This window comes from Schistocerca americana, chromosome X (genome assembly GCF_021461395.2).
Source record: "Schistocerca americana isolate TAMUIC-IGC-003095 chromosome X, iqSchAmer2.1, whole genome shotgun sequence".
Classification (NCBI taxonomy): Eukaryota; Metazoa; Arthropoda; class Insecta; order Orthoptera; family Acrididae; genus Schistocerca; species Schistocerca americana.
Window position 1 is genome coordinate 597,926,061 of NC_060130.1, and position 24,037 is coordinate 597,950,097.

The following is a 24,037-nucleotide window of genomic DNA, read 5'->3' on the forward strand; positions in this document are numbered from 1 at the left end:
AATAAAGATTTAAAAATAAAAAAGTTTCAAAGCACCTGATGGGAATTGAACCCAGCACCTTCTGCACGTCAGGAATATATCTTAACCACTACATTACACCACAGCTCTACGCAATACTAACATTTTAAGGCTCTAGAGCATCATGTGAAATTCTGAATTTTTTTTCATCGATTTCTCACAAATGGGGCCATACTTTGACGAATGGCTGCAGGGTGTGATACCTGGAACCCTAAGCTGCACCACCACATATGTGGTTTCAAAAAGTCAATTCCACCCTTGTGGATTTCTCCTTTTGAGATAATATAAGTAATATTTATCAAAATTTTTCATTTTTTAAAGGAACATGTGAAAGTGCACATCACACTTGATTCTTTTGAAAAACTACTTTTAATCTCTAAATTGGATACAAAAAGAGAACCGAAAAAGTCATTGGATACTATTGACTGGAAGGATAAGTTCCCTAAGATTGAGTGATAGCCATCTTATAGCAAGACTAGTAAATATGTAGAAATTCATTCTTAAACCAGGATTCTGAATAGTGTTGCCTTCTCAGTACAAATGTTTCATATCTTTCTTTTCCAGCATGGAACCAAAGAGGGACTTTTTTTATGAAAGTACTAGGTTTCATCTGTATATGTTTCTACCATGCTATACCATATTTACTCGAATCTAAGCCGCACTTGAATCTAAGCTGCACATGAAAAATGAAACTCGAAACCAAGGAAAAAAAATTTTCCTGGATCTAAAGCCGCACCTGAAATTTGATATTCGAAATTCAAGGGGAGAGAAAAGTTTTAGACCGCACCTCCAAATCGAAACAAGGTTGGTCCATTGTAACATGAGACACAATTTAGGTTGAATGGATGAAGATACAGCTACAGTAGTATGGTTTGAGTCGTAAGCTTAACAGTTCAGCTTTACCAAGTAGCCATTGCTATGTGTCAGCCACTCCGTCGGGTACCCTTACTTTTTCACATGCTTCGTCTGTTTGAACCGATTGCTTAGGTTGGTGGGTTTTGGGGAAGGAGACCAGACAGCGAGGTCATCGGTCTCATCGGATTATGGAAGGATGGGAAAGGAAGTCGGCCGTGCCCTTTGAAAGGAACCATCCCAGCATTTGCCTGGAGCGATTTAGGGAAATCACGGAAAACCTAAATCAGGATGGCTGGACGCAGGATTGAACCGTCGTCCTCCTGAATGAGAGTCCAGTGTCTAACCACTGTGCCACCTCGCTCGAATCGATTGCTTATTTTGCTTTGATCTGATAAGTGTCGTTCTCTTTGTTATAGGTGTTTACGTCACTCTAAGCTGAAAATGCATTATTGTACTGTGTCATGCATTGTTTGTCGCATTCTGATAATGAGTGTTTACGACCTATCACCGCTCGCGGCATGGCTTGCTTTTGTGCTCGCTACTGCGGCTTACAATTAAAAAAAAAAAAAGAAAAAAAAGAGGAATTGTCTCATAAGCGAAACAATGGCAAGAGACTGCTATTTGTTGCTACTTACACTGCTTTCTTTGATAATGATCAACAAGAACCAAAAAATACACTGCATATGATAGAAGTTATTCTGAACGAGAGTTTAGCGAAAAATTTTCTCCGTTCGAACATCTTTGCAGACACCTCTTTAGTACATTACATTCTGCACATAAATAAGAGTCATTTTAGATTTATAAATCTAGTCAGTTGCCATGCTTCATCTCTGACTGTATCACTATTCAGCATAACACGAATATAAACATGACATGATATGTATATTCTTCTGCGTTTGCTGTTGTCTCACTCTAGTTTCGTAGTTTATTAGGCAGACAGGATTTAAATGAAATAGCAGCAAACATGAATGGCATAATGTTTACATTCTTCTACCTTTTCTTTTAATTTATTTACTGACGCAGAGGTTTTGGCGCCAGTATTTATCTTTGTGCCTGCAAAGCATGCCTTTGTAGCGCTACATATGTTCGACGGCAGAAGTTAGTTGTGGCAACACCTACCAACATTTTTCAGGACTTCCAATTACTTTGCACTCAATTCTAAGCCTCAGGCGGTTTTTTGGATTACAAAAACCGGAAAAAAGTGCACCTGAGATTCGAGTAAATATGGTAGTCATCATTTACTGATTGTGATTTTTAAATTGGTGTTTTCAGTGTTGATGGTTGGTGTTTTTGTCCTTTTTAGCTTACATGTTTGTGGTTATCAGTTTGAAAACTTTTAAGTGTATATTTTGGAGACTTGGCTCTGATAACTTTCCTTTACCTGCTAGCTAACAGTGGACTAATAAATATTATTTACCATCATAGATGGAACAACATTGTCAGTTTCATATGTCTGATACAGTTGCAACAAAGTTCCAAAGTTCTCACAAGATTATATGCTTTAAGTATTGCCCTTTTGACATCTTCAACTCTTTTAAGTACCCATCATGTAACTTGTATTTTAAGAAGTTTTTTGTTAACCCTGGGAATCACAACACTTCCATACAAAGAAGCTGATATCTAATTTTAATAAGCCTCATCTGAACCCGAAGGCTGTTGTGAACACCACAATGTTTTCTCATGCATGGTCCTGTTGGAGGTGGTGTGCCATTGCCTCCTTCTGACCTTTGAATTGACTTACGCAGACAGTTATACGGGTATTTATAATTTGTAATTTTTTAATGCTATGGTAATATGTTATGTGTCCTTTAATGCAATATTTTTCTACTTCTCATTTGCATGAAGGCAGAATAAAGAGACCTTCAACATGTAAAAGATTTTTGGGTGAATTGGTAAGGAGACTCATTCTTTGTGTGCATAATGTTTGTCACCTGTGTAATGTAGATCGTTATCTGACAGACTATACATAGTTCATACACATAAACTGCTAACATATATTAAACCACAATGTAGAACAGAAAATCTGTAAAGAAGTCAACAATCATGTTCAGCCCTTAAACAATGAATTTTGTCTAGACCACCAGTTATTTCATTACTCAGTTTTTCTTATGACTCATATTAATAACTGCATTCAGCATCAGATCTGTACACAAGAGGAACAAGTGCAAGAAGCATATCAATCTAAAATAGTATAGTATACAAGATTGGTAAGCTTATCATTTAATTTTCCTCATGGCTCATTTCTGCAGCTGCCTTAATTGGATCCCTTCACAAGAGCAGTAGGAGTAAGATAGTAAGGTATCAAGTGCTAACCAGCCTAGTACATTGGACTATTTTAATTTGATCTGATACTTATATGTGTTCCTCTTGCGTACAGATCTGATAATGCCAACTAACAAAAAGTGTCATGGTTAGCAAAATAGTTGGGAGTATAGATAAAATTCTTTAAGTGCTAAACATGATCATTGACTTCTTGTCAGTGTGCACAAAAGCTAGACATATTTCACCAGTCAAAAGACTCTTTGATAGAGGAGTAATACTTGTCAAATAAGAGGCATTGTTCATAAAATATTACATCATAGAGAGCATTCATGAAAGTCCTTACAAATAATACTTAGCCAATGTAGTACAACAGTGATGAGAAGTTACTTGCTGCAGTATACAGATCCCATTTCCAGGGGCTGTAAAAGTGCACATTTTCCTCAGTCACAATTATGTTATCTTGGAAATATATAGGTTTCCACAGTGTTTAGAGCTCAACTTACCACGAGACTACTTGTTTATTTTTTTAAATTACAGGCAGGGATAATGGTTGGTCAGTATTTGACTTCTGGATACAAAATTCCAGTACTGCCAATAAACACATTCATAATAGGAAAAAGCTATCCCTACCTTCAAGAACTATTATTTCCTTTAAGGAGGAAATAGGAATAGATGCTGGAAGGTTGGGCAACAGAAGAGTGTCACCCAGACTCCAAGTTGAGAGGAATCCTCTTATTGAGAAGATTAAGGAGAACAAAGGTGACTGGGGAGATGCCAAAGAATAAGAAGTCAAAGATTTTACATAAGTAAGCACTATGTCAGCGTTGGTCCAGAGTAGACAAGACAGAGTGAGAAGTAAATATCGACTGAGAAAAAGAGATTAGTGGTGGTATGAATAGTACAGTTAATAACTAATGGGGAAGCAGAATAGATGGGGTGGGGGGTGGGGGGGGGGGGGGGAGAGACCAAAAAGATACAGGTGACATGAAGAAAAAATATAAGAGAAAGGAAAAATGAAGAAAAAAGGTAAGAGAAAGGAAAAAATGAAGAAAAAAGAAATAGAGCATAATGTTGAATAAATAACCTGGCACAACCAATGTAAAAAAAAAGGGGGGGGGAGAGTTTATTAATGGAAGTTGAGCTGAGGAGGGTAGTTTGATATGAAAAACTATTGGAGTAACAGGTAAATATCTCCAGAGTTCAATGAAACTAAAGTTGGGTGCAAGGAACCAAATGGCTCGTGTGGTGTACCAAACACTCAGGTCTTTTCAGGCATGCTGTAGAGCATTCTCAGTAACTGCGTACTGGGTGTCCCCAAGAAAACAGCATTTCTGTGTGCATTCCTATATTAATTTTGTTTAGTGGTGATCGTTCTTAAATGAAAGACTGTGAATCCATGCAAATTAGTAAATGACATGTCTAGTTTCTCAAGTAGCTCTGCCTTTTCTCTTTGGTTACCAATCTATTTCAGATTTAGTGATATGTTTTCATTGTTTGGCAATTTATTTTCATTCTTGAATTCTCTCTCTCTCTCTCTCTCTCTCTCTCTCTCTCTCTGGCTACCATTCCTTAATGCCTGTTTGCCATTTCCCTTATTTGGCTGCTGTTTTTCTCCATTTAATAATCTTGTCATATCTCCTTGCAGTCTCATATATTTTTCAGCAACCTTTACTGTGTATTAAGCAACTACAGAGAACTATCTTTGACCTTGTATTCTTTATGAGATTTCCTCATTTACCTTGTCTCCCTAATATTCACAACCAGTTGATATCTCTCAACCTGGGTCTGAATGACTTTCTCCTCCATCTCCACATACTGATGTTGAGCTTGTGTCTGTTCTGATGCACCATGACTGGCCTCATTTAAACTCTTTTGTTAGGAGAGTTAATTTAGAGGTGGAACGGATGCTTGGATCAGGTATGGGGTCTCACATTGGTGTGGTTTCTGTTGACTCTGTTAGCAGGTGGGACTATACTAGGCATTGCCTTCGCCTCAACAGGGAAGGGAAAACTCTCTGGGCTAATAGCAAATAACTTTGGGGGGGGGGGGGGGGGGGGGGGGACACTGTCACAGTTGATAAAGTACCAGTGGTTACAAGTGACAGAACAGCAGTTTTTTTTAGGGTAAGGAGGGCAGAAACAAAAGATGTTCGGAGACGGGCTGAAAATGACATTCAGATTGATAAAACAGGCAGCCAGAAACCAAATTTTAGTGTACTCAGTTCATGCAGACAGCCTTAATTGAAACTACAGATACTCAAAAATTGACACGAGGGTACGCTTAATGAGTTGCTTATTTGTATTTAAGAATTAGAGTTGAGCAAACCAGTTGAAATAATCTGCCCTTCTGAGCATCATGTGACCACTGGTATAGCTGTGTCAAATGTTACATGATTCAAGATAGCTTCTTGCTTCTGTAGAGAAAATATGGAGAATGGAGGAATTGCAACATTTGTCAGAAACTCTTTTGATTTAAAGAATGTTGATATTAATAAGTTTTGCTCAGAGCAGCACTTGGAAGCTTGTGCAACAGAAGTAGTATTTCGTAGTAAGTCCTTTATAATAGCAGGGATATATAGATCACCTTCAGGAAATTTTAATCTCTTCATAAAAAATCTGGAAGCTCTGTTGTCCCATCTCATGGTAAAAAAACAAGGAAATAATGGTTGCTGGTGATTTTAATGTGGATTTATTGAAAAGCTGTGTCATTGAACAATTATTGCAATCAGTAACACTGTCATTCAATTTAATTCCTACTGTGAACTTTGCATGTAGGCTATGCAAATGCTCTGAGACTGCTATTGATAAGACCTTTGTAGACAAATCTAGGGAAAAAAGTCATATCACAAAACCCCTAGTAAATGGGCTATCTGATGCAGCATCTTGGGTTAAATGTTGAAACTTCTCAGGATAAAAAAATTGAGAAATTCAGGAAATTGCTCAAGTGGATAGATATTTATAATACTTCTAACTGAAATGGAAAATACGAAGCATCCATTAATAAAGTTACCTTCTCTTTTGAAAATTGTTTTCCCTTAAAGGTAACTCAAATATCACAGAAGTCAAAACGTAAACCGTGGCATATACAAGGAAAAAAGATATCATGTGGGACAAAAAGGAGACTGTATCTACTATCTGGGAACAGCTCTGATGTTAGAATTGTATTGCATTACTAAGAATACTGCAAAATATTGAGGCAAGTAATCCAGAAATCGGAGCAGCTTTATTATGAGAAAACGATAATTTCATCAGGCAACAAAATAAAAACTGTGTGGGATATAGTGGAGACAGAGACAGGAGGGGCCAAAAAGGGAAGAGAAACAGATAGCTCTAAAAATAAATGAGACTTTGGTAACAAATTCATGTAGTGTTGCAAACCTCTTAAAAGTTCACCAGCATTGTTGCGAAATGGTTTGAGTCTTATCTGTGTAACAGGAAACGAAGGGTGTCGTTGCAAAATACCTGTGCGGTAAGCAGTCAGTCTTCATCTGATTGGGAAATAATTACATGTGGTGTTCCTCAAGGTTCCATCTAGGCTCCATTGCTTTTTCTTGTGTACATTAATGACCTCTCGTCTGTTACATTGCCTGATGCTTAGTCTGTTTTGTTTGCAGATGATACAAACATTGCAATAAGTAGCAAGTCAAGTACAGATTTAGAAATGGCTGCTAATCAAATTTTCACTAACATTAATAAATGGTTTAATGCTAATTCACTGTCATTAAACTTTGAGAAAGCCCACTATACGCAGTTCAGAACCTGTAAGAGATTTCCTTCCAGCATGTGTATAACATATGAAGACATGCACTTCAGTCCGGAACCGCGCTGCTGCTACGGTTGCAGGTTCGAATCCTGCCTCGGGCATGGATGTGTGTGATGTCCTTAGGTTGGTTAGGTTTAAGTAGTTCTAAGTCTAGGGAACTGATGACCTCAGATGTTAAGTCCCATAGTGCTTAGACCCATTTGAACCAATCATTCTATTATGTCATACAGGATCATATTCTTGGGTAACTAATCAAGCCGAGCAAAAGTTTTTAGGGCACAAAAGCTTGTGATAAGAATCATTTGTGATGTAAATTCAAGAATATCATGTAGAAACCTGCTCGAGGAACTTTGTATTCTAACCACTGCTTCTCAGTATATTTATTCCGTAATAAAATTTGTTGCAAATATTAGATATCTATTTCCAACAAATAGCTCAATACATAGTATCAATACTAGGAATAAGAACAATCTTCATAAAGACCTAAAATCACTTATCTTGATCCAAAAAGGGTCCAATATTCAGGAACACACATTTTCAATAAATTACCAGCAACCATTAAAAAATTGGTTTCAGATAAAGCACGGTTTAAACAGAGTTTGAAAGACTTTTTGATAGGCAACTCCTTCTACTCTATAGATGAATATCTTAACAGAGACGGTTAAGCCAGCTTAAGTAAAAAGTCTGTTAGATTTCGGTTTCGACAGCACATGGTCACAACAGTCAGGATTAGATATTTTGTGTATGATAAATTTATTAATAGTGCATAACAATGTTTCATTCTGACAGCGTGTTAATTCTGTAAATATTAGCTGTTACAGTTTACCGCATTGCATTCACCTATTTCAACAATCTCCTGACAAATGTCCAGGGTAGTAAGTATTATATTCAAATGTTTTATGTTATACTTTGTGGAATGTTCCGCACCCACGAAAATCATCTCATTTTTTGGGTCTGTGGGACGAAAAATGAATCTAAACTAATCTAATCTCAGTCTTCCCACACATATTTCTCTTTCCTCCCTGTTAAAACAACTTACTGTTCTGAAAGTTAGGGATAGTTGCACCCCCCCCCCCCCCCCCAATTGGCTGTACTATAGCTCGGGGCCTGTGGAAGGTAAATTCGGGCCTACCATTCTGTCTCCTTATAGTTTTACCAATTTCTCATGTGATTTCTCCTTTCAAGACAATTAACTGACAGTCTGGGTTTTTTAGACATGCTGTTTCTCTATTGGAAATTCTAACACATGTATTCTAAGCTATAATGTGGGTCATTCCATTCAGCAAAGCTTACAGAAGTGTCCATGTCCATCACTAGTTATTCATAATTGATGAGATTTTAAACCCTATTATTTTTCTTGTAAATTACATTTCCTCAGATAAGAAAAATATTTGGTTAAACCATTACTGAGAACCCATGTCTGTTTTTCTTGTATGAAAGTGTGCTGTACTGCATTTTGTTATTAAATATGTATCATTTTCTGTATCAGTGGCTTATAGCCAGTTAAACTAATGCAGTAGTGTTTCTGTAATGACGAGGGGGGGGGGGGGGGGGGGGGAGGGAGTTATGAGTTATTTTACCCATAAGTGTTCATAATACATTGACAGTCACAACTCAATTTCTTTTCAGGTTGCATCACAGACAGATAACTTGCAGGGACTACTTGGAGTGGTATTGAAAGTTTTGTTACATGCTCTCTCAAGAAATCAGAGCACTATAGTTCTTCAGAACATGTTTGCAACACAGAGGTCCCTTGTATTTAAGGTTAGTTAATAACAACAACTTGTCTTTGCATCATTATAAAATTATAACTATGTTTAAATTTTGTATTTTACTTCTCAACAATAATTTCCTGTAACAACATAAAAATGCAACTGATGTGTAGAGACTGCCTTTGATATTTTGTTTCAGTAGTACTTATGCCTTTGCAACAGTTAAAATGCTAAAGAATGCTGAAACACACCATTGTGTCTTTAAGGGATGTTTTAGCTCCACAGAACAGTATGATATCGGAGGAAGACAACATTGACACATGTGGCATGGTGCTAATGATGCAAAGTATATTAGAAAACAATCCATGGGCACTGGATGCACTTACCATCCCTTTACTGGTATAAAACAAAATGTCAGTACAGGGTGTGATATCTTTGAATGGCAAAATAGGCAACACAACTGCTCACAGTACTGTGCTCCAGGCCATTTAGTATATGAAAGGCAAAGGTCCCGAGTTCGAGTCTCGGTCCGGCACACAGTTTTAATCTTCCAGGAAGTTTCATAGTATATGATGTGTCAGTGTCTCCCATTGCCAGGATGTGCGCTTTTGTTACTGCTATTGTTTAGACGATTGTCCATTGGATTTGACCCATGTCTATGCACACCATGAGAAAGGCGTACTCACTGGTGTTGGATGTCTCCCTAGGAAACACAGGCAGTGGCATAAATTTTCCTTAACCACATTTTTGTTTGTTTGAAAAATCGTCAATCTTCTAAGTGGTTTGATGCATCCATGAATTCCTCTCCTGTGCCAGTGTCTTCATTCGAGGGTAGCACATGCACGTCCTTAATTACTTGTTGGATGTATTCCAATCTCTGACTTCCCCTACATTTTTTACTCTCTAGAATTCCCTGTAGTACCATGGAGATTATTCCCTGATATCTTTACACATGTCCTGTCTTCCTGTCCCTTCTTGTCAGTGTTTCCTATATGTTCCTTTCTTCATAAATTCTGCAGCAGACCACCTCATTCCTTATCTTATCAGTCCACTTAATTTTCAACATTCTTCTGTAGCAGTACATCTCAAATGCTCAGATTCTTTTCTGTTGCAGTTTCCCACTATCCGTGATTTGCTACCATACAATGCTGTGCTTCAAATGCATATTTTCAGAAATATCATCCTCAAATTAAGGTTTTTATTTGATACCAGTAGGCTTCTCTTGGCCAGGAATGCCCTCTTTGTCAGCTTGTTATGTCCTCCTTGCTTTATCCGTCATGGGTTATTTTACTTCCTAGACAGCAGAATTACTTAACTTCATCTACTTTGCGATTGCCAGTTTTAATGTTAAGTTTCTCTTTATTGTAATTTCTGCAACTTCTAATTCTTTTTGTCTTTTTCTGGTTTACTCTCAATCCATATTCTATACTCAATAAACTATTCATTCCATTCAATAGATTCTCCTTCACTTTCACTAAGTATAGCAGTCTCATCAGCAAACCTTATCTTTGATATCCTTTCACCCAAAATTTTAATCCCACTCTTGAACTTTTTTTCCCATAATTGCTTCTTTGATGTATGGATTGAACAGCATGGGCAAAAGCCTGCATCTTCCAATCTTATTGTTCCCTCTTGGTTCTTGTACATATTGTGGATTACCCATCTCTTCCTATAGATTACTCCTATTTTTCTAACAATTTTGAACACTTTGCACCATTTTTCGTTGTCTAATGCTATTTCTAGGTGAACAGATCCTGTGAGCGTGTCTTGATTTTTCTCCAATCTTGCTTCCATCATCAAATGCAACATTATATCTATCTCTCTGGTGCATTTACTTTTCCTGAAGCCAAACTGATGATCATTTAACAGATCCTCAGTATTTTTTTTTTCCATTCTTATGTATATTGTTCTTGTCAGCAGCTTCGATGCATGAGCTATTAAGTTGACTGTGCAATAGTTCTCATTTGTACCCACCCTTGCTATCTTCAAAACTGTGTGGACGATATTTTTCCAAAAGTCTGATTGTATGTTGCCCGTCTCATAGAATCTACACATGAGCTTGAATATTCATTTTGTTGCCCAACAATTTTAGAAATTCTGGTGAATGTTATCTATCCCTTTTGCCATATTTGATCTCAAATCTTACGGAGATCTTTTAAATTCTGTCTGTAACACTGCAGGCCTTGAGTGTACCTTTTCCACTTATCCACTCTCTCCTATATGTTTAACAGTAGAATTCCCATTGCACTCTTAATGTTCCCACCCTTGCTTTTAATTTCACTGAAGGTTGTTTGACTTTTTTATATGCTGAGTCAGTCCTTTCAGTTAGCATTTCTTTTTTGATTTCTTCACATTTTTCTGGGAGCCATTTCACCTTGCCTGCCTGGCACTTTCTATTTATTTCATTCCTAAGTGACTGGTTTTGCTTTATTCCTATCTTTCCTTGAACATTTTTGTAATTCCTTCTTTTGTTGATCAGTTGAAGTATTGCATTGTAGTTACTTTTCTCGTAGCAATGTTTGTCGCTCCAACATCTGTTACTGCCTTTTTTTTTTTTTAAAGAGTTTGACTGAACTGCCTACTCTGGTATTGTACCGTATTGGACCCTTTCGACATTATGCATCAGATGAAGAAAATCACTCTCGAATCTAAACTACAACTCATCCTTTCTCCCTGAGTCACTTATCAAAAGCAAGGCTGTACCTTTTTGTGATAGCAATGCATCTGGAGACTTGATGAACATGCAGGATAATATTGTGAAGCCTATGCAGTTTGATGAAGGTGCTCTGAAGTCTCTAGTCAGGGAAGGGGTGTGCTGTTTGGATTCCTTAAAGCACATTAGACAAGGTAATAATGGTGGTGCTGATTTGTAGGGCAAGGTAAACCTTGCCTTCACTTGTATTGAATGTTGGTTCCATCTCAGGTCTCCTCACGAGCCATGAAGTGTCATTATGGGCAATAATAAATTCCTGGCCTCCATTCTACTTGCTGTGATGAACCTCTTAATCTACCAATGATAATGTGACATGTAATGCCATCTAAATGTGTTTGCTGTCTCTCCTTGCTTCTCTGTGACTTGAATACCAAGTGCACAGCTAGAACACCTACACTCAAGCTGATTGCCCACACAGACCGTGACTCCTCCTTCTCCTTCTCCTTGCCCTTCTCCTCATCCTCTTCCCAGTCACCATTCCTTCTGGTGCAACTTTTATTATGTTATGTCTTATCATCTGGTGTCACAGCCAGTTTCTTTTCCTTATCTTATTTGTTATCTGTATTTATTTTTCTCATTCACATTGTGTAACCAAACTTTACTTCGAATTTTACCTGTGCATTTCACACCTTTGATACTTCTCCAAATCGATATCTCAAAAGCCTCTAAGCACTTCGTTCTCTCTCTGACACGGTGTTCGTGTTTTGACACCCTACAGTGCAACTTTCAATACAAAACACTTCACTAATCTTTTCCTTATTTATATATTTAATGGACCACAGAAAATACTACTCGTTATGTAAAACATTTCTTTAGCCATTATTATTACATTCCATCCTGGATTTTCCATTGTTTGATTTCTTTAGCTATAACTATCCTTGTTTCTATCCCTTTATTACATGTCATGTTACTGGTTATTTTGCATTGTAGGTACCTGAAGTTAACTTGTCTCAATAACTCATCACAAATCTTCATGTTTATCACCTTTTGATATTCCTCATAGCTGGTGCTCAATTCTCTTGATTGCCTTCTCATTTTCACACTGTAATACTATGTCATCAGAACATAATGTGTTTAATTATCGTTCCTCCTATTGTCACATCACTCTTTTGTGGGGAGCAGTTTTTAACTAAATCATGTAAATATAAATTAAAGTGAGTAGGTGAAATCACACTATATTAGCAGCCACACATACACTTGTGTTGTTTATAACTAATATAAATGTAACCTACACTGTGTCAATAAAATACGTAGACTTTGTAATCTTCAAAACATATTACTTACAATCGGTATTCAACAGTGAGAATTTTCAATAAATCTATTTTCTGCATTTTCTGTCAATAATTTTTGTAATATTGATGGGGCACCAAATATACTTCTGTTTTTTTTTTTTTTTTTTTTTTTTTTTTTTTCCTCAGAAAGTAAGTCCTACAACGTGCACTCAGTTGCAATGAGCAGATACATACCAATATCTTGTAATAATAACTTTTTATTTCAGTTCCCAAATCTGTTATTTGATGAAGAAACAGAGCAGTGTGCTGATCTCTGTTTACAACTTCTGAAACATTGTAGTTCAAATATGGGCAGTGTTCGATCCCAGGCATCTGCATCACTCTATCTTTTAATGAGACAAAACTTTGAAATAGGAAATGTGAGTAATGTCATTAAATATTTCTTTCCATTGGTTTTTAAATAAATAATTTTCCTTGTCATTTTGTGTGTGTGTGTGTGTGTGTGGGTGTGTGTGTGTGTGTGTTTACAATTTAGTTGAAAAAACTCGAAAAATATACAAAAGATAACTAGCATTAATTGTATTGTGGTCCTATACATAACTGCAATTTCTTTAAAGAAAGAACTTCTGGCCATTCAGTGCTCAAGAGTTCATTCTACAGAGGAAGACAGGAACAACCAAGCTTGATTAAATGAAAATAATTGTAGATGTTTCACTTGACTGTTAAAATGCACCAGCTGATCTGAAAGTAGTGCAGTAGTAATGGAAGTTTGCTGCAATCCCCATGAGGCTAAGACAAGCCATTGAGGGAATTATTAATTTACCTATGAATTAAGCATTAACTCTGAGAATGTTACATTGAACCATATCTCACATTTAAGGAAGCATGAAAGCCACTGAATTAATGTTACCAATGAAATTAAGGAATCTATGGATGAAAATTAGAACACTCCTATTTCATATTGTGTGAATATGTGATTAAGTGTTGAAATTCTGCTGCACTTGTTGTTGACATGTTTATTGTAATAGTGAAATAGTTTTATTTCAACAAACACTGGTACTTGTATTAGTGAGAAAATGCTGACAACTAAACTGCTTGTCGACTGAGCATGCATACTGGATACGTTTGGTTTCTGTAATAACAAGGGTGCAGTCTGCACTCCATCACCTGTGCACTCCAAGTGAGGAAGGTGGCACAGTGGTAAGACACTGGACTTGTGATTGAGGACGGTGGTTTAAATCCCTGTTTCACTATCTAGATTTAGGTTTTACATGATTCCATTAAATTGCTTAGGGCAAATGCTAGGATTGAACATGGTTGATTTTCTTTCCCACCCCTCCCCCATCAGAGCTTGTGCTCCATCCCTAATGACCTCATTCTGTATGGAATGTTAGTAGTAAATGTAAGCATTTCATGTAATTGTGTTTGTAAATTGGTGTGTCACTGCAGTGTAAACTGGGCAGAACGATTTGAGGATATCCTGATACGATGTGGGCCAAATATTGTGTCGGTAGTAGGTTGAAATACAGCCACTGAATTTGGTCGTAGGAGGAGGAGAAAGCTGTTAAATATGCTTAGGTATACCAACTAGACACCATATATGCATGAATATGAGTCATACTTTTTTTCCTAAATTTTGGCAATGAAAAGTCATGGTGTGACCTATAATCCCCTTAGATCATAAGTCATCAATTTCAAAATGACATGTGCATGTATCTTGTAATGAATACCATTGCAAGTTACTTTGATAAACCATGAAAGCTTTCTTTAAAAAAGGAATTACTGCACTGTTGCTTTTCAGCGCCCCGCGTATGTAATTGCACACTATGTTCCCCTACATTATTTGATGTAGTGCTGTTCAGCATATCGAGACCTGCATGGGACTGTAAATAAAAATTTTTGCATCAAAGCTAGACCATGCAATGCTGTAATGATATGCAACTGTTTTCATAAACTTGAGGCAATTTTTGCACAATTGTAGTTCTGAAATAAACAGATAAATTACTTTGTTGCATAAATGATTGAACCTGCCAATAAGAAACTTTAAATTCCATTGGCAAAATGTTTCTTTTACGTGCTATTTTGCAGTGTTCAATTTGAATCATTTCAGTTGTAGTGGCATTTCTACATTTTCTGTTTTGAACTACTAAATCAAGCAAGTCTTTTTCCACATCTCAATGTTTGCACTTTAGTCCTCAGAATGAACACTGACCTTTCAAACTATTTAAAACTTTCTGTTCACTTGCACATCACCTACAAACTTTTTTTTTCATCTTATGAAGTCCATGTTCCTTTGCATAATGTGTAGCTGATAACTTGAAGTAGCTCAATTGTTATTAGGGTTCCCAATATAATTTAGTGTCTGCATCAGGTACATAGTAGCAATACTTAGTAATTAGAGGTAAATTTAGTAGTGTGTCCTGTATTCGAGATTTACTTTTTACTATAACCTTGTGTCAAGAGTTTAGGTGCAGCCTATATTCACACAAATATGGTAATCAAGTGACATTCCCCAAGTACGTGGGATACAGTAGTCATTGCTGTTCATTTTTGGGAGCCACTTTGCTTTGAATGAAAATGGTGTAATAGTTAAGTAGTTTAATTCACTGAAACCTAGGAGCCATTAGTAGGATAATAGCTAAGAAGTCACAGTGTGAGGTAGCGATTGCCATAACTGTGTCCCACAGTGTAATTTAACTAACATGGAATCCATCAAACAATGGGATGTCCTCTGAGAACATTAGGGCCCATCAGAATTGCAATTAGTTATGTAAACAGCAATAATCCAGTTTCAAGTTTGACTGTATGTGCATTTATTTCTGGAATGAGAAGTAATGAAAAATTAATACACGGTTGTGATCAAAACTTCTAAATTGTTCAGTATGATTCCTTGTTGGCTCAAGATTTTAGGGGTGAGATACTCTGACCTTTAATTCTACTGTGCCATGTGTGATCATTTATTATTTATTTATTTGATAATGCTTGGCTTCATAGAACTCAGTTGGTGCTCAGTGTGCTACAAAATCAAGGTCAGTGTGAGAGAGTACATAACACAAATACCATAATCAACTTGCTTGCCAGATTCAGAGTTTATCAACTGTGTCAAGGGATTTGTATGGTAGAAATAATGCAGCTAAGCCTGTCCTCCAACACCTATTTGAAAACTGGAGGCTGCTATTAATATGAAATGGTAAAATATCCCTTTGTAAGTTTTCCATAGCTGCACTGCATCCAGGCCAAACATGTGAAAACCAGTTTTGTCTACTCATGCTGAGCCCATACTGCATGGTAAAAGTAGTTACTTCATTTATTTCTGAACTATGCAATTTGTGTAAAACTTGTGTAAAGCTATACCGACACGAATTACATTGCACCTTTGTCAATTATATTCAGTGACCTTTACAGTATCTGATTGTACACCTATGTATGTGTGGTTTCAGCTCAAATTAAAATTTTGTCTCCGTATTATATAATCTGTGATTGATGTTCGAAAAGTGTTAAATTCATATTGTGTTGGCCACCTCTTGTTGTATGTCTAATAAATTAAAAAATAATGAAGTAAGAAAGTGAAATGCTGTAAGATAAACTACTAGCATAATTTTATCTTAATAATATGCTTTACCATGGTCCTCCAAAGTGTTTTTAAGTTTAGTTACTTAACAACTTCATAAAGCAAGCAAACATCTCCCCCCCCCCCCCCCCCCCCCCGCCCCCCAGACACACACACACACACACACACACACACACACACACACACACACACACAATGCTGTAATTGTTTTAATCACTGTAAATGACTATTGAATCTAAAATATTTTAATAATGAGAATCTGTCACCATTTTTGTGCTCCTGGAGATTCAGGAATAAATCTATGTGCAATGAATTATGAGTTAATCTCTGACATCTCTGACTGAATAGAAAAAAAAATTCATTTTCCAGAATTTTGCTAGAGTAAAAATGCAGGTGACAATGTCTCTCAGTTCACTTGTTGGAACCAGCTCTTCATTTAGTGAAGAGTCATTGCGGCGCTCTTTGAAGACAATTCTCGTTTATGCAGAAGAAGACACTGAATTGCAGGAAACAACTTTTCCAGAGCAGGTTAGTCATGACACCGCAGCTGTTGAAGGTATTAAGTTCCTTGCTTTTATGATAAAATTTAGAAGGACAACTATAGTATACTTTTGTATTATGCGATATAACTAGTAAGTATTTTGATAACAGCAGCTGTCATGCGTTTCAATTTACATTTTCATACAGTTTAATGGGAAGTATGACATTAATTTAGATGTGTTGTTATAAATGTTTATTAATGTGATTTTAGTATATCATAGAGTATTTTATTGTAATGGCTAAAATTATGTCAAAAAATTTCCAGTACAGAATTATTTTTACAAAAAAGGAAGTGAACTGATAGCTTTATACCAGCTGGTTATATTTAAACTTTCCCTATTTAACACAGGAATTAATTACCATATGAATACCAAACTTGGTAGCATTAATGTCAAGGACATGGGGAAGAGAAATGTAGAATCAATTCAATTGAAATACTTTTAATGTGCTGCTACAGTACATCATACCATTACATACAGGTACCATTACAGTTACAAAAGGGGCTCAATAGGGTAACCATCACTGTCCAGAAGAGTCTGAAAGCACAGGGTTGCATTCTGCACAGCAGGATGAAGCGTGTCGGTAGGTATGCTGGCTACCTCTCTCATTATCTACGCTTCAGATCAACACATGTGTGAATGTTCCCCTGGTAAACCCTGCCCTTCAGGTAGCCCCACAACCAGAAATCACAGAGTGTTAGATCAGGTGATCGTGATGCTCACACATTTGGAAATGATCCTCTGGTAATTCGATCATTTCCAAATGTGTTTCAGAGAAGCGTGTGAACTTCACGAGTGATGTGCAGTGGCTCCCCATCTTGCATGAAAACTGTTGAGTTTTATGCGTCTATCTCCTGTAGGGTGAGTATGACATGCTGCCGAAGCATATCACAGTCACACTGCATGTGTTTGGCCCTTGAGTGCCAACCTGTTCAAAACAGAATGGACCAATGAGGAACGTAGCCGTGAAGCCACACCATACGGTGACACGTTCACCATACAGAGGAACTTATGCACAGTGACTGGAGGTGAAGATTCTCTCACTCAGCAATTCTGTGTGTTCACCTCACCCATCAGGGAATAATGAGCTCCGTTTGTCCATAGGATAGTTCAGGGCCAGCTCTAGTCAACTTCAATCCTTGTGAGAAAGTGGAGAGCGAAGTCAATATGTCGTTGTGCATCTTGTGGTGCAAACTGCTGTATGATATGGATCTTGTATGGGTACCATTTGATAATGAATGGTTTGAAGCACCTTCCATACAGTGGACCACGGGATGTTCAACTGTCATGACACAGCGCACACACACACTGCCTGACAGTCGGGAATTGCGTGCAGTGTTGTCTGCCATAGCATCAACAATTTCATCAACCACCTGTGGTGCAACCGGTCATCAGCCTCTTCCTGGAACAATGCTCAGTTCTGTTGATTCAAACTTCTTCATCATGCTCCGCACAGCTGGTGGAGCAAGAGGACCGTACTGTAATCCTTTCAGCTGGCAATATTCTTGAAGTGCAGCTGTAGCATTACTGTTGGTTTTATAATAGAGCTTCACCAATAATGTCCTGCTCCTTTTGTCCAAGCTCATGTTGACACTCAGCAAGTGCACTGCGACTCGTCAGTTGGGTGATACTATGAATCACAATGACTGATCACGACACCTGGTGGCCATAGTTGGAACTGGACGGTGGGCAATGTGACACATGGAAATCATGCACCCCATACTGTGGACATTAATGCTACCAAGTCAAGTACTCATACGGTAATTAGTTTCCATGATATAATGTGTTAAATAGGGAAAGTTTAATTATAACCACCCGGCATATAAGAATACTCTCCCGTTTGGAAAAAAAAGAAAGGTGATTTCCTAGAAGCCCTTAAATCAAGTTTGAAATCTAAATACATTGTGAAATTCTCATTCTGTGTGTAACAGGTAAAAATCAACCACCTTGCTGTATGAGAATTTGTTTGAAAAGATGTAGAGTGGTTAAAATTTGAGGATCAAAACTGTCAAAGAATGTACACTTCAATACCATCTGTAACAATCGTATAACATGTGCTGCACTGCTTCAAAGAGGCTCACTTGTGGTAGAAAGCATGATAAAATGTACAGTAATGGAAAAACTTAGTACCATCAACTTGTCATTAGCAAGATTGTGTACAATGGCTCTGATACAGAGTTCCTGCTTCTGCAAGATCATGGAAAAAGGAATTATTGATTATATGGAAAGTATTCATTCCATTTTATGTGCCACAGTTTGATGATAATGATGATGATGAATTTGGAATGAAGTACCACAGGAAACCTACACTCTAACTGAATAACAGTATAAGAAAATTATTTATTGCACTCTCACTTCAGTTTCCATTTACAGAAATGATTTTTTGGTGCTATCAAACTACAGGATTCCCAAGAAAACAATAAAATGGGGTAACAATAAGACATTAGAATAGCCCTTGGATTACAAAAGAAATCAAAGTATCATGTGCAAGAAAAGAAAATTGTTTGAAGTGATTAGGATAAACAGAGATGTAGGGCTGATAACATATTTCAGTAAATATTGTGCTGTCTTAAGGAAAGTGATCAAACAAATCAAAAGCTCTATACACACACACACACACACACACACACACACACACACACACACACACACGCACACGCACACGGGCTTCCCCAGTTTATTCACGAGAAGAATGTAATATAGTGGAGAGATATACACAGGAAACAATACAAGCTGTCTTAAGCCTGTCTTCCACAGCGAAGTCAAGTCCACTCCATATCAAAATTCCACCTGTGACAGATAGCCTACAAAACAATGTGCGTAAAAAAAAGTATTTATACAGTTCCATAGAGTTGCTAGAGGAGATAAAAATAAACACTTCTTTTATGAATGATAATTAATTGAAACCCTCAGCTGCCAACAAGTGGTGTTGATGTACTTTGATGGGGACAGCTGAAAATGTTTGCCCCGAATGGGACTCGAACCCGGGATCTCCTGCTTTGCATGGCAGACACACTATCCATCTGAGCCACCAAGGACACACGAGTAGTGCGACTGAAGGGACTTATCCCTTACACCCTTCCCGTGAGACCCACATTCCCAACTATCCACAATCTACATACGTAATGTACCTAGTAGATATTTGCCCATCCACTCTTACGGGAATCGTCACCTTAGTGTGTGCAAGTAATGAGTTGGAATTGAAATTGTAGCTCTGCATCAGGAGGGCTATTCAAGTAAGAAAATAGCAACAAAAGTTGGTGTAGCCCAATCTACTCACTATCTGGAAGACCCCAAGGAACATCGTACAGGGAAATCAGGTTATATGCGTTCAGAGTAAACATCCGAGGACTCGTACTGCACCTGAAAGTAGTTGTATCCCATGGTTGAAGACCTACACTTTCACCTTATTACGCTGTATCAAAGTTCTGCCTATGACAATTATAGTCCACAATATAAATGCCTTAGCCAGACTGACAACACACTTATTGCACACTTACTAGGTCACATCATAACTGACTCAGACTGGCCCTGAGCATACTTATTTGCAGGATTCTGTCGTGGTCTCATCAAAGGAGGCTCCTCGTTTAAAATGCCTTTGGGTAATGGTGCGACAGGGATTGACTGTAATGTTGTGGCTGCTATTCAGTTTTCATAGTGATGTCAAGTGGTGCTACTACATTTCTGAAATCAAGAATTCGTATAACAAAATTAAATGTGTATAGACAGTAGTAAAAAGAGAATTTGGGAAATCAGATAAGGGATTGTAAGGACTTTGTTATTAAAGAAAACAGACGAGTAATAAATAAGTCAGGTAGCCAATATATTTAACAATCACTTACTTAAAGTAGTTCAGAAGCCTGAGCTGAACAGTTCAAGAGATGAAGCAGTAGAATATATGCAAGAAACAATGCACCGTACATATTAGGTAATGACATCTACATAGATATTCCGCAAGTCACACCATACAGTGCATGGCGGCGAGTACCCTGTTCCACTACTAGTCATTTCCTTCCTTGTTCCACTCGGAAATAGACAGAGGGAAAACAAATGACTATATGCCTCCATGTCAGCCCTAATTTCTCATATCTGTTCTTCATGATCCTTATGCACAATGTATGTTGGTAACAGTAGAATTGTGTGGCAGTCAGCTTCAAATGACTGTTCTCTAAATGTTCTCAATAGTGATGGAAGCCGAAGAAATTAATTAAAATTTGTATAATGGCTTGGACTTGAACCTTACTAAGCAAGGAGACCAAGGTTCAAGCCCCGGCCATGGCAGAAATTTTAATGCATTTCTTCAGCTTCCATCATTATTGTAGATAAAGGTGAGACTCAAATATCTTGAAGAAAATGTAATTATATCAGATCTATTTCTCAGTAGTGTTTCTCAAAAAGAACATCACCTTCCCTCCAGAGATTCCCATTTGGGTACCCGAAGCATCTCTGTAACACTCTTGTGTTGTTTGAACCTACCGGTAACAAATCTAGCGGCCTGCCCGTGAATTGCTTCGACGTCGTCCTTCAATCTCACCAGGTACAGATCCCAAATATTCAAGCAGTACTCAAGAATAGGTCACACCAGTGTCCTATATGCGGTCTCTTTTACAGGTGAACCACTCTTTCCTGAAATTCTCCCAATAAACTGAAGTCGACGATTTGCCTTCCCTACCACAATTCACATGCTCTTTTCATTTCATATCATTTTTCAGCACTATGGCCAGATATTTAAATGACTTCACTACGTCAAGCAGGACCACATTAATTTACATTTTTCCACCTTTAGAGCTAGCTGCCATTCATCACACAAACTGGAAATTTTGTCTAAGTCATCTTGTATACTCCTACAGTCACTCAACTTTAACATCTTACCATACACCACAGCATCATCAGTAAACAACCGCAGATTGCTGCCCACCCTCTCTGCCATATCATGTAAGTGTATAGAGAACAACAGTGTTCCTATCACTCTTCCCTGGGGCACTCCTGAAAATACCCTTGTCTCTGATGAACATTTGCTGTTGAGGACGACATACTGGTTGTATTACTGATGTAGTTTTTGAGCCACTCACAAATCTGTGAACTTATTCCATATGTTCGTACCTTTATTAACAGCCAGCAATGGGGCACCATGTCAACTGCTTTCCGGAAATCTAGAAATGTGAAATCTGCCTGTTGCCCTTCATCCATAGTTCTCAGTATGTCATATGACAAAAGGGCAAGCTGAGTTTTGCACGAGCAATGCTTTCTAGAATCACGCTGATTCGTGAACATAAGCTTCTCAGTCTCAAGAAAGTTTAATATATTCAAACTGAGAATATGTTCAAGGATTCTGCAGCAAACTGAAGTTAGGGATATTGGTCTGTAATTTGTGGGTTTGTTCTTTTACCATTCTTATACACTATGGAGCCAGTGCCATAGAGTACTCATTGTAAAACTGAATTGGGATTCCATCTGGACCTTGTGATTTATTTGCTTTCAAATCTTTCAGTTGTTTCTCTAGGCCATGCATGCTTATTACTGTGTTGTCTATACAGTAGTTTGTCCGATGGTCAGATAATGGTATGTTTGCACAGTTCTTCTGTGTGAACGATTTCTTGAACATGAAATTTAAAACGTTGGCTTTCGTTTTGCTGTCTTCAACTGCCACACCAAACTGGTCAATAAGGAAGTGAATGGAAGCTTTACAATTATTCCAAGTTCTGTCATAGAATTTAAGAATGTAATTAATCCCATCAAAACCTGAAACTCTCACAGAGTTGATAGTATCTCAAGTAAAGTACTAAAATCCTGTTGTTGACATATATGCAATGTATGCAAAAAAATGGTTCAAATGGCTCTGAGCACTATGGGACTTAACATCTATGGTCATCAGTCCCCTAGAACTTAGAACTACTTAAACCTAACTAACCTAAGGACAGCACACAACACCCAGCCATCACGAGGCAGAGAAAATCCCTGACCCCGCCGGGAATCGAACCCGGGAACCCGGGCGTGGGAAGCGAGAACGCTACCGCACGACCACGAGATGCGGGCGCAATGTATGCAGTCTCATATGCAACACATCATTATCACAGGATGAAATGTGCTGTAGTCAAACCCTTTTACAAGAAAGGTAGTAAGGCAGATATTAAAAATTACTGACCAATTTCACTATTCTTGATGGTATTGAAAAAACTTATCTATGCAAAAGCCGTAATACAACTCTCTCAAAATGACCCATTTAGACAGTCACAGTTTGGATTTCAAAAGGGTCTCTCTGTAAAAATTGCCAGTTTTCAATTCAAAAATAAGATAATAGAAATTCTGAATGACAAAATATTGCTTACTGTTATTTTCTGTGACTTGCCAAAAACATTTGATTGTGTAGTTCACAGTATTTTCTTCAGAATTTCAAATATAGTGGTATCAGAGATGATGTTGGTAACTGATTTTCATCCTGCGTAACTAAATGGATGCCGAATAATGCATTAAGGAACTTGGGGTTCACACAATGAAACAGCATCTTCAGAAAGGGGAATAAACACCACAGGTGTACAACAGGAATTAATATTGTGTCTACTCTTGTTCTTGTTATATATAAATAATCTTCCATTATATATCCAAGAACCAGAAACAGTTATCTTTGCTGATAATTCAGGTATTGTAATCAAACCTAATAACTACAATACACAAAAATAAAAATATTTTTTTTTTGTGAAGATTAATAACTGGTTATCTGCAAATGTATTGTCATTGAATTTTGATGAAACTCAATACACGCTATTCAGTGCTGCACAATCATGACAATTCCTTTAGAATAATGCTCAAGGACGAATTAATGAATGAAATAGAGTATTCTAAATTCTTAGGTGTTTATAGTGATAAGAACCTGACCTTTAAGTCACATGTTACAGATCATCTTCAGTGTCTAAGCTCTGCAACTACTTCACTATGAATAACATCAAATTTTGGAGATGAAAGTTTCAAAAATTGGGTGGCTTTTCCAGTTTCATTCACTAACGTATAGTGGCATCATATTTAGGGATAACTTGTCGTTGAGGAAGAAAGTGTTTGTTGCACATAAGTGAGTAATAAAGATAATATGTTGTATCCACTCAAGAATCTCTTATAGACAGCTCTTTAAACTGTTGTGCATACTGAGAACTACTTTACACTTGCTCCCTTATGAAGTTAATTGTCAACAATCAGTCACAGTCTGAAAACATCAGTAACATTGATAAATATAACACGAGAAGGAGAAATGATTTACCTTATCCATCACTCACCTGTAGTCTGGCATGGAAAGTAGTCAGATATTGAGTCATAAAAATCTTTGACTGTCTACCCAGTGATGCAAAGAATTTAATGGATAATAAAATTAACTTCAAACA

General features: G+C 37.4%; 1 protein-coding gene across 1 annotated transcript in view; it reads left to right on the top strand.

The window, feature by feature from the left end:
• Window positions 1-24,037, top strand: part of LOC124555399 (dedicator of cytokinesis protein 7) — a 258,351-nt gene that overhangs the window by 179,491 nt on the left and 54,823 nt on the right. The window contains exons 28-30 of the mRNA XM_047129295.1: window positions 8,527-8,661; window positions 12,821-12,973; window positions 16,495-16,653. Of these exons, the coding sequence (XP_046985251.1) occupies window positions 8,527-8,661; window positions 12,821-12,973; window positions 16,495-16,653 (447 nt within the window). The remainder of the gene's footprint in view (window positions 1-8,526; window positions 8,662-12,820; window positions 12,974-16,494; window positions 16,654-24,037) is intronic.